The 12,539-nt window shown below is 46.5% G+C and overlaps 1 protein-coding gene across 1 annotated transcript in view; it reads right to left on the reverse strand.

Moving 5' to 3' along the window:
* The window catches only part of lmo7a (LIM domain 7a), a 61,369-nt gene that overhangs the window by 36,183 nt on the left and 12,647 nt on the right, over positions 1-12,539 (reverse strand). The window contains 2 exon segments of the mRNA XM_061842291.1: positions 4,618-4,724; positions 11,656-11,725. Of these exon segments, the coding sequence (XP_061698275.1) occupies positions 4,618-4,724; positions 11,656-11,725 (177 nt within the window).

Here is a 12,539-nt window from a genome sequence, read left to right on the forward strand (position 1 = left end):
CAGTTCAGGGTCTACCCCGCCTCTGGTATAGGCGCCAGCAATTCCCGTGACCCTCGTGAAAAGCAAAAGAAAATGGATGAATGGATAAGGTAAAAAAAGAATGGCCGTTTGTCTCCAGGTGCCCTGCGATTGGCTGGCGACCATTTCAGGGTCTACCCCGGCTCTGGTATAGGCGCCAGCAATTCCCGTGACCCTCGTGAAAAGCAAAAGAAAAGGATGAATGGATAAAGGTAAAAAAGAAATGGCCGTTTGTCTCCAGGTGCCCTGCGATTGGCTGTCGACCAGTTCAGGGTCTACCCCGCCTCTGGTATAGGCGCCAGCAATTCCCGTGACCCTTTGTGAAAAGCAAAAGAAAATGGATGAATGGATAAAGGTAAAAAAGAAATGGCCGTTTGTCTCCAGGTGCCCTGCGATTGGCTTGTCGACCAGTTCAGGGTCTACCCCGCCTCTGGTATAGGCGCCAGCAATTCCCGTGACCCTCGTAAAAGCAAAAGAAAATGGATGAATGGATAAAGGTAAAAAAAGAAATGGCCGTTTGTCTCCAGGTGCCCTGCGATTGGCTGGCGACCAGTTCAGGGTCTACCCCGCCTCTGGTATAGGCGCCAGCAATTCCCGTGACCCTCGTGAAAAGCAAAAGAAAATGGATGAATGGATAAAGGTAAAAAAAGAAATGGCCGTTTGTCTCCAGGTGCCCTGCGATTGGCTGGCGACCAGTTCAGGGTCTACCCCGCCTCTGGTATAGGCGCCAGCAATTCCCGTGACCCTCGTGAAAAGCAAAAGAAAAGGGATGAATGGATAAAGGTAAAAAAAGAAATGGCCGTTTGTCTCCAGGTGCCCTGCGATTGGCTGGCGACCAGTTCAGGGTGCGCCTCGACGGCTGGGATAGGCTCCAGCGCTCCCCGCGACCCTTGTGAGGATAAGCGGCGAAGAAAATGGATGGATGGCACGATTGTGTGTAAATCAGATGCATGGAGGAGCTATTATAAACAACTTGCTAGTACAAGCTAGTTATGAACTTGAACATTAAAAATCAGAGCTCAAAAAAATTGTAACTTTGAACAGATTGAGCAGTTTCGGTCAACAGGCGAGCGTAGATGAAAATTTGGCGGCGGGAACGAAGGCGTCTCCATTTCGCGGGGCTGGTAAAGCGAAAAGCGCGCACGGCCGAAGTTCAACGGCGGCGCTCGGGAGGAACTTTGCGGCGTCAAAGGGAAATTGAGGCCGAAAATAGACGCGGTCGCAGCAAAACGACAGCTGCCCGGAGGCCACTTTCGCTTGCCGCGCTCTCGTCAAGTGAACTCAAAAGAATTTCCGGGTTCCTCAACTCCTCCCGGTGGTACTGCCCATTTTTATCATTATTATTATTTTTTTTTTTTTTTACAATATCTCGACTCATAAATCTCCGTCATGGGAAAACACGACACGTTTGAGTTCTTCCCAACCCTGAAATTAAAACATGCACAATTTGACTCTCAGCACACGCAGGTGGACGTAACACCCCCCCCCCCCCCACATATGTATTGCAGAATGCATGGGGGTGGGGGTCAGGGATGCTATTAAAAGCTCCTTTTTTCAGAGTTAGGATATCCCATCCCGATCAAACCTGCATGTGGAACCAAACCCGGACATCCTAAAAATAGGAGGGGGGGGGGGCGGAGGGGGGGGGGGGCGGAGGGGGCGGAGGGGGGGGGCACGTTCTTCTAGTCCTTCGCTCACATGGTGGCAAAGACAGCTGAGCAACAAGTGCAATGGCAAAATCAACACGGCGTGTCATGCCATTATCCAAGCCGCTTATCCTCACAAGGGTCACGGGAGAGTCAGAGCCTAACCCAACTAGTTTCGGACGAAAGGCGGACTACAGCCTGAACTGGTCGCCGGTCTGTCGCAGGCGGATACCGACACCATCACTGAGCGGGAATCGATCCCACGCCGCCCGCACCAAAAGGCAGGCGTGCGTACCGCTACGCCGTCAGTGACTCCTCCGAAAAATGAAAAAAGGTCCGGCATCCGGTGGAGATGTTGCAATCGAGTGCAGAGTGCACGAGGTTTAATATTTAATCATATCATATTTGTGTGAAATGTGAAAAATGACATTCCAGGTCGTATGTCAGGTATCAATTGAGGTTCAAATCTTTTTCACGCGTCACTCGGTGTTCATATAGGACGACAAGAGACCTCCTCCTCGCATAAAACAATAACTCAATACAAATGTACAGAGATTGACCCAAACCGATGTACACGATACAAGACATGAAACGAAGCGACGGAGGCGGAAGTGGCCGAGAAGATAAGTGATCATTTTTACGACTTCATAAAGAAAGCGTCTGACGCACTGCGATCGTAGTCGGCTCGGAGCGGCGTGACACGATTATCGTTTGTTTAGCGTACGTTACAGTTGATCTCCGTCTCTCTGTTGTGTCAACCGGGCATGGCGAATCCAGCCCGGTTGGATCATGGGGGGAAAAAAAAAAAACCCCAAAACAAAGCGTCTGTGAGAAGGAGCCGTTTGGACGTGCCAAGGCCACAACTTCAGCGCTGTTTTGAAAAACATATTTTACTCCCACATAAAGGTAACAAAGGGCGGCACGGTGGATCAACTGCTAAAGCGTTGGGATCACAGTTCTGAGGACCCGGGTTTGATCCCGGTCCCACCTGTGTGGCGTTTGTATGTTCTCCTCGTGCCTTCGTGGGTTTTCTCCAGGCACTCCCAAAATTTCCCCAAAATCCTGCAACTTTGATTAGAAACTCTAAATTGCCCCAAGGTGTGATTGTGAGTGCGGCTGTTTGTCTCGATGTGCCCTGCGATTGGTTGGCGACTAGTTCAGGGCGTACCCCGCCTCCTTCCCATTGACAGCTGAGGTGGGTGCCAGCACTTCCCGTCACCCACGTGAGGATAAGCGGCAAAGGAAAATGGATAGATGGATAAAGGGAAAAAAAATGAAAAGAAAAATCTGTACATAGCAGCAGGCAGTAGGGTAGAACTGCAAAAAAAGATATTTTTGGTTGGAAAATCCCCCCCATGGACCACGAAGTAGCCAGCTGGCATTACGGTTCCGACAAAACAACAACTACAAGCTATTGGGCTCAGCTCCAACCAATTCAGGGTGTACCCCACCCGCCTCCTGCCCGTTGACAACTGGGATAGGCTCCAGCACTCCCCGCGACCCTTGTGAGGATAAGCGACCAATAGAATGGATGGATGGATGACAAGCATTTGAAAATCTGACAACTTGCGCACATCTCGTCCCGTACGGCCGTTAAAGCAACGATTCCCAATCGGCGCGTGGAGACCCACAAAACAGTGACAACAAAAACAAACAAACAAACAAAAATAGTGCAACTCAGCTTTTGGCTGGATGATGTCATGGCAAGCAATATACCTTTGGCGCTTCAGCAAACTCATTGAAAAAAATAATACATTATGCTTTGTGAGATTATTTTTACACCCCCCACCCACAAAAAAAAAAAAAAAAAAAAAAAAACAACATTTTTGTTTCTTCATTTGTATGGAAGGTGCGGGCAGGTCCCAGGTGAACGCTCCAAAGTGCGCCTCACCTTACTGGCTCGGCCCCCTCCCGCCGCCCCACCCGAGGTTGTTCGACGTGCCGCTCCGCTGGCCAAACTACCACGACGGCAACAAAAAACGAAATTATCCATCCATCCATTTTCTGAGACGCTTATCCTCACGAGGGTCGCGGGACCGCTGGAGCCGCTCAATTGACTAAATCACATCAACAAGCCGACACAACGGGGGCCTCACTTTTTATTCCTCCGGACTGAACCAAAGGAAATGTCGGGATGAAAACATACCAGAGATTGCATCAGTGAGTACTTCATCAAAAACACACAACGTCAACGTGAAAATACGTGTCAAATATGAATGGCGCTCCGAAGCCAAAACCAAACAATCCCAACTTGGATCGGCATCAAATTCTGCACAGCAGAGAACGGACCCGCCGCTTACACTTGTTTTCCTCATTCACATTCACGCACTTGCCTGTCCCAACTGTCAACGGGAAGGAGGCGGGTGGGGTACACCCCGAACTGGTCGCCAGCCAATCGCAGGGCACGTCGAGACAAACACCCACAATCTCACCTACAGGCAATTTAGAGTGACCAATTGACGTGGAAACCCACGCAGGCATCGGGAGAACGTGCAAACTCCGCACAGGCTGGGCCGGGATCGAACCCGGGACTTCAGAACTGTGAGGCCGACGCTTTACAACAGATCCCAATAGAAATCATCTGACCCAATCAGAAATCAGAAGAAAGTCATCCGGGGAAAAGGCACAATGACCTCACATGTGACTAGAGGAAAATGTCAAATTAGAAGCCAGTAAAAGAAAACAACAACAACAAAGCAGTTCTGGAACAAAACCTGTTGAGCCCAACATGGCCCTCATCCATCCATCCCTCAATAATGTTTGGAGGAAATTTTACAGAAATCGGTCAAGTGCGTTTCAGACCGACAGAAAAAACGGGGAAAAAAAAAAAAAATCATGTTGCCAGTCGCAATGAATAAAGTGCTGCCGGTGTGGGCCTACGTTCAAAGTCTCATTCATAACGCTACACAACAACAACAACAACAACAACAAAAAGCAAAAGTGATCCGCTTACTTGACCGTGACTCTGGACGACAAGTCTTGGAGGTCTCCGGGGTGGAAGAGCTGCGCCTCCTTCAGTCCGAGCTTGAGGCAACCCTTCAGGAAGACGTTAATGTTGTCCTGGATGGATGAGAACGAGACAGAGCGCCAATGAAAGTTGTCCTCGCCCCCCCCCCCCCCCCCCTCCCCCCCAAGAAAAAAAAAAAAAAAAAAGTAATCAGTCGAGAATTTTCTGGCAGTACAAGCGACGCAGCCTGCGCCTCGTTGCTTCCAAAGTTCAGAATAGTCCAGGCAGGCAGGCAGGGAGGGGCGCGTACCAAGCAGCTGACTGACAGCGGCGACGCCGCCGGTGGTGGGCAGGGCGCGGGCCAATCAGGGACTGTGACGTCACAAGCCTCCACACCTCCCCCGCGAATCGGAGGGGCGGCGGCCAAGTTTGCACGCGGTCGCTAGGCGACCTCAGGTGACTCACACGTTTCATTGAGCAATCAATCGAAAATGACATTTTATATTTATCCCTGGCTTTTTTTTTTTTTTTTTAATTCCTGATAGTTCAATCGGGAGCCGGGATAGGCTCCAGCATTCCTGCAGCCCTTGTGAGGATAAGCAACTTGGAAAATGGACGGAATCCATGAATCGCAAAAACATTTTTTAATTCCCATACCTGTATTCATTATTATTTATTTACATTATTTAAAATTGATAAACTGCGATTGATTTATTGGACTGGTTATTAAAACACAAAAATGTTGCTTATTTGATTCCAAAGATACACATTTTTCATGTTGTTGTATTGAGATTTTGTTTTATAATTTGCTACATGAGGCCACCGAGTGTAATAACCTTTGAATTTATTCAATTAGTACCACTTATAAAATGTTCTATCATATGTTTTTCTACACTTTTCACATTAAAATAAACATTGAAAAAATATCAATAAATAGTTCAAGTTGTAATTCATTTCTTGATCAATTATTCTTTCATATTAACGTTTGTTCCATTATTTATTCCTTAAATCACATTTGGGTGGATCGGATGGATGCTTTTCTTAACGTTTTGAAATATCCTTCAACGTCTGCAGAACTGGACCGGCGGCGGCGGCGTGTTCTGGAGGTACTGTATTTGCCTCAAGATGGAAAAGTAGACCAAAAAAAAAAAAAAAAAAATGGAGCCAATATTCGCCTCTCGAGACTCAAATGAATCTTGTTTGAGCTCTTTTGACATGCAAACGCACAACATGATGATTTCTCGTTGCGGCGGCGGGATGACATCATCACGCTCGCCTCTAATTGCCGGGCGGGCTCCGTATTTAAAGCGGCCCCAACACGGTGGCTGCGCAGGCCGCCGTGGCAGCCCGCGGGCCCCTTACGCAACCGCCCTCTCGTTGTAATACCGTAAACACGCCAGCCTATCATTAATATGTCAGATTCAAGGAAAACAGCAAAATAAAACTCCAATACGCGAGGTCAAACAAATATTTATCAAGGTATACCAATAACTTGTGGGGTAAACGTCTTCGTTATATTTAGAACGACACGGCTGGATTAAATCGGAGCGGGACTGAGCGCTGCAGCAAAATGGAGACTGTGGAGTGTCATCAAGCAGCGTTAAGCGTGAGGTCAAGCTAACATTAGCCTTGTACATTTCTAGAAATGTACAATTTGAAATAAAAACACCACCAAGAACAACAGCGATGACAAAGAATGGCGCTCTCTTGTATTTACCGCTTTGCAATAAGTTTTATCTAACAGAAAGCTGCAGCAAAGTGGAGACGGTGGAGCACGCAGCGCAACATGATAAGCTAACGTTAGCAATCCATGGACTGCTCATTTTTTTTCCACATTTTGTACCAGTCGTGAGGAGACCAGCTCACAGCAACTAGAGAAGAAAAAAGGTCCCCTGTATTTACTTCTTCGGAAGGAGACAAATTTTATCCAAAGGAAGAATGCGGGCAGCCATAAAATGGATTCCTGCAGCAAAGCGGCGACTTTGGGATGTGAGAATTCAACGTCCTGAGCAACAGGAATGTGTGAAAATTAGCATCATATCTTTAATACTTCTGACCTCTTTTTTAAACGTTCTTTTTTGGGTGTCTTATCGCACAGCCAGGTCAAAAGCACCAGTGGGCCCTCGATGGCCCGGGAGCCACAGGTTGACCACACATACCTCAGCTCAAGAATCGTTCACACGCGCAGACCAATGAAAGCGTTTTCCCACCACGCCTTCGTCGGCTCACCTCCAGAATGTCGCCCGGCCGACTTGATTGACGCGACCGCGCAATCGGCGGCCGAGCGCGAGTCTGTCACGGGTTTGAGTCCCGCGGAGAAAACATCCGCAAGGACAGGAAGTCGGATTACTTGATGCGCTTAACCTGAAATTTGGGAAGCAAAAACTTCCTGATGTTGTGATGGACCCGGTCGGTATTGGGCCTGTAACACAAGCGAATGGTGGTGGAGTGGAACCGTCGCAACAAAGCCGCCTTGCGAACGCCACTCTGCCTCGTGCCCGCTTTGAATCCTGCGAAACGGGCCGTACCCCATCTGACCGCTGAGAATCCTACATCAGGTCCTTTCTGTTTTGTGACACGCAGACTTTGCAGACAAATTACGTCGGCTCGGTTCCGAACGCGTGGGTGACGTTGCGGTCGACTCTCGACGGACCAACGCTGCAATTACCCCGGAGTGGACTCGGGCCTGGGACGAGATTCTAACAGCGGCGAACGTTCCAATTATTGCTTCAATCATGGTTCAGGTTGGCATTTTCATTTGCAGTAAAGGCCACTCATCGTTAATTAATCATTCATAGTTTTAACTCATTTTCTATATTGATTTACATCTGATTCCTTCTGACCATACAAGTATTATTATTGTTAATGCTTTCTCCGCTAAGCCTAAGCATGATGATGGCAACAGCGTGACCCCGGAACAGATTATTTCTCTTTGGATTGTTCACGATCAGAACCTTTCCAAACAATTTAGACTAGTAAACCGGTTGTGTTCCACTTTTATTATTAAAAATGTTAACAAAGGCCCGTGTTGGCTGATTCCCGTGTGTACACGGTGATGAATAATGCCGTTGCCATGGGAGCGAAGGCAAGTCAACAGTTCCTTTCCACGATGATGACGCAGCATCAGGACCGAGCGAGGCATCGAGTTTCTCGCTTGCGGAAACTTTGGACGGGACCGAGGACAAATCGGGGGATCCGAGGCGGAATCCGGAATCTGCAAACCGGTCCATCCCGGTCTGACCCAAATCGAAATATGTCGCCGTCCCACGGCCAAAGCCGCAGCCCGGTCACTCGCTCGCTCATTCTTCGGCAGCGACAAAAACAGCAGACGCAGACGTGCGCCCACTCGGGAAAAGTTCCCGAAACAAAACCAAAAGAATCCGTCCCTGCAGCCAAAGTCCCGGAGATGGGCCAAAGATTTATTTGACGCTTTCCTTTCTGCCGACAGCAGCTTACGTTTCATCCGGACGACGACCACAGTCGCAAAAACACAAAGGTGATTGGCTACCGTCATTTTTCAAAACCATATTCCACAGTTGAAAAGCTACTATTTTCTTTGTTATTGGAAATTAAGAGTGTAGATTTTTTTTTTATTTGACTTGTTTGTATATCTTTAATTAGATTATTTTTTTATCGCATTTTCTTTATTTTTATAAATACTTTTTGTATTTTTTTAACAGTTAAAAGGGATAAAACGCAACAGTAATGTTTCTTGTTTTTTTTTTTAAACCTTAATTTGCATTCAAAAATTGTTTTCTTTTGAACTTGAAATGTAATTTTCTTATTTTTCCTCATCCTGTTGAATAAAATAGCTTGTAAGCACCCCCCAAAAAACATGACAATTTTTACAAATAAAAAATGTGTTTTTCTTTTAAGCTTCACTGTATGAAGTACTGTACAGTATGTGCAGTGTTGCGTGACCCCCCCTGCTGGCCATTAGAAGGAATGCCGGTTTCAGCCCTTTTGAGGCCATCATAGCCCAACTTTAATATATTATCTGCCTTTATATGCATCAAAAGTCCTTCTCAGGACAAAGAAGCAATACATAAAGGTCCGTCCGTCCAAATTCTGTGCAGTTCTCCCAGCATAGTGCGAGCGAGTGAGTCATGTTTGCTTGGAACGTCGTCGCCCTTTTCCGTGAGGGGCGAGCGGCGAGCAGTGAGCGATAGCTGCCGGCCAGGCGGGAAATTTACGACCGTGTTGTGGTCCGAATCTCGTAAAATACCGAAACGGATCCGCGAAAATATTTTGCGTCAGCGGGGCCGGAACCCTCGTTCACCTCATTGTAGTCATGAGGGGGCAGGTACGGGTGCAAAAAAATGAAATAAACCAAACTACTCAGTCTTTGATGATGACTTAATGGACTGCGCTAATTAATAAATACATATATCCCCCCCAAAAAATGTAAGGAAAATAATTGTTAAATGAAATATGAATATAACCTCATTTTTAAACATCCAAGCAAGTATTTAAAGGGATATTTTAAAAAAAAGTCAAAGAAAAAGCAAAACGCTTGTGAGTGAGTTGAAGTCACGCGAGATCCGCCGACCGAAGATGTTGGCTGCCTTGAGATACGACTTCCTGTTGTTCCCCGATCGCGCGTACCTCAAAGCGTGACTTATTTCAAATCATCATTGAAGCGAATGGAAATGCCATTGATGTAGTAGTAATAATAATAATAATAATGAAAATAATAATATTAATAATAACATAATGTAATAATCATGTAATAATAATGTAATAATCACTCTGCCCCACTTAAAAAAAATTAATTTAATACGGGAAGTAGGACTCAATAAAATTGTACTAAAATGCAAAGTTTTACATTTTTGCTTCAATTTCGTGGGGCATTGTGCTGCTCCTTCTGGTGTCCATGAGAGGGCGACAGAACAACAATTGTGTCATAACTGCCTCAATAAATTCCTGTAATAGCCATTTTTCACAACGAATACATAATATAAGCGCTTGATGATGATGATGTTGTCTGTCAACGTGTGTTGCACCACCATTTCCCCCCAAAATATCCACTGCAAAGAGATTTGCCGACATTTTGGGTTACGTCTTAAGATGACATTTTGAACGACGTAGCGGTTCTAAAGTTAGCGCATTTTTACCTTCTTGCCTTCGACGGGCAATGATGATGACCCCCCCCCCCCATCATAAAAATGTAAAAATGAAGAGAAAAAGCAACAGTGAGTTGAACTAACATTTACTGATTCCTCCCATAATTCTGTGATTTGTGGACCAGTGCACCGCTCGTATCTAGCGTGTTGCTTCCAATGCAAACCATGTTGATTGATCGAGTGCGTAGTTGGGGTGGGGGGGTTGGGGGGGGGGGGGGGCGCGACTCCACAAAGCAGCTGGACTCCATTACTCCCACTAGCGAGCTTTGTAACGAGCACTTTTCAAGCCCGCATTTCCGTGGAACGCTCACGCGGACACTCCTCCAAACAACACGGCTTATACGTCAATACGTTACCATACTTTTCTTTTTTTTGTCTTTTTACATTTAAGGAAAATATTGAGCACCCCAAAATCCCCCCCTTCTTCGAGCGTGGCCACATTCGAACGAACAAACAAACGCAACGTGTATTCGTGGTTCAGCATGCGCCACCTCGCTATTCGGCTGTTTTCAACACAGAAATATTGCTTCGATGCGTCTTTCGGTCAGGCCGTAGCCTTGTCTAAAACAAACAAAATATAATACTTGTGGTATTTTTAAGCATTTATTAACCTTTTTGTGTGGCTGTCAGTTATTCACTATATTATGAAACATGCTTCAAAACAAAAATTGGGTTTTTGAAAAGCCCTCGCCTGCCCTCCCATCAAGTGCGAAATTCAAAAACAATATTTTGTTGTCTCACGTTTTACATCAAACTGTATTTTTGAAAATGTGTCTGTAAGAGGGCGGCAAGGTGGATCAGCTGGTAAAGCGTTGGCCTCACAGTTCTGGGGTCCCGGGTTCAATCCCGGCCCCGCCTGTGTGGCTTTTCTCCGGGTGCTCCGGTTTCCTCCCACATCCCAAAAACGTGCAACGTGAATTGAACACTCCAAATTGCCCCGTCGGTGTGATTGTGAGTGCGGCTGTTGTGCCCTGCGATTGGCTGGCAATCAGTTCAGGGTGTACCCCGCCTCCTGCCCGTTGACAGCTCCCCGCGACCCTCGTGAGGATCAGCGAATGGATGTCTGTAAGAGAGTTTTGCTAGATCTGACCAGATTGCCATGTCACCATTCGGCTAATTTACGTAACAATCACCACACACGGCGTTCCTTGTCCGTGAGGTCGGCTGGGTGAAGATCCAGAGCAACTTTCAAGCGCTGGCGTGTCTAAAAGGACTATCATGCAGAGCCACAATCTTCACAATCACCAAATTCCTCACAAGTGCGACATCCCTGCTGTCGCGTTAAAGCCGAAAGGTAAGCAAAGCTGCAAAGATTTTTGTTGGATGCAGATTAGCATTATGTAATAGCACCCCCCCACCCCCCCCACCCCTGCGCCTTTTTCCCCTCTGCGATGTTGTTGCTGTGTATTTGTGTACTGTGCTGCGCTGTGCTGTTACTGGGTCTTAAACCGGAACCTTGAGCAACTCCATCCAGAACAGCACACAGTGGACCTCCGCCAAGCCCAAACAACGATAACAAATAAGGACAAGGTCTTGAATTGTTGCACTTTTACCGCCACAGCGCGTTTGCGTCAACACTCGCAGGATTAACATAGCGCACGTTTACAAAAACTTCGGGAGACTTGTAGGACAGCTACGGTAAGAAGCGATTCCAAATTCAGATGAAGGTCAAGTGATAAAAAAAAATAATTGCCGACTATCAAAATAATCGTTTTTGGCAGTTGCGATGTTTACAGGGAAGAGGAACACAAACTGCCACGTTGGTCTCCATGTTCCATTTTGCCGCCGTTTGAACACAATCGTGACGTGTGCCAAGAAGACAAAATAGCCACTTTTAATATTAGCATGAAAAGCCTTTCCGCGGCCTTTCTCCCGTCCCGTTCGGACAAGACAAAAAAAAAAAAGCAACGGAGGGACTCACCAGACCGGCGATTGGCGTCGGCAGCCTGTTGACCCTCCTGACGGTGCCGGGCTTGATCTTGTTGATCACACTAAAGGAACGACGACAACACACAAGTGGTGTGGACGTTAGCGCGAAGGACCAAAAAAAGCTTCACAAACTCCCCGCTGCGTTTACGACGGCGTTTAACGACAGCCGCCTGGATTTGGTTTTCGTCAGTGGCAGGACTGCAGCAGCCTACACACAACCGCTGGAATCAAAACTCTGAACTGATGCGGCTAATTTGTGCAAGGGTGCACTTCAGCGGAAAAGGTAGAAGTGAGACCGGTGGAATATATGTGCCGAGGAAGTGACTTTTACCGCTAGGTTTTTTTTTTTTTTTTTAAACCGGCCATTCAAGGGCTGAGCTAGAATTAGCGCTGTGTTAGCATGTTGCTGCTGTGTTACTGCCATGTTGTTGTTTTTTTTTTTAACCGTTAGCGCTGTGCTACCCTGCTGCTTTTTTATTACCAATGTTTTTTTGATTTTTTTTGTTTTTTAAATTACCGCTGTTCATGCTACCATGTTGTTCCTATGTTAAGCTAAGCTAAGGTTTTAAAACTTTGAAAACTCTGTTTAGCGTCTTTTCTTTTTTTTTTAAACCGGCCCTGTTGGCGCTGCGCTAGCATTAGCGCTGTGCTAGTGTGTTGCTACTGTGTTATTGCTGTGTTTCAGCGATTTTTACCGGTATGTTAGTATGCTAGCGTTAGCGCCAGGCGAGCAGTTGCTGCTGTGTTAATGCCGCGGCTCAGTGATTTAGGTATGTTTTTTTTTTTTTTTTTTAAACTGGGCCTTTTAGTGCTGTGCTACTGTGTTGCTACTGTGTAGCTTCCGTGGCTGTTTTTATTCATTTTATTTTTTTTAAC

Source organism: Syngnathoides biaculeatus, chromosome 14 (genome assembly GCF_019802595.1).
Source record: "Syngnathoides biaculeatus isolate LvHL_M chromosome 14, ASM1980259v1, whole genome shotgun sequence".
In the NCBI taxonomy this organism is placed as follows: Eukaryota; Metazoa; Chordata; class Actinopteri; order Syngnathiformes; family Syngnathidae; genus Syngnathoides; species Syngnathoides biaculeatus.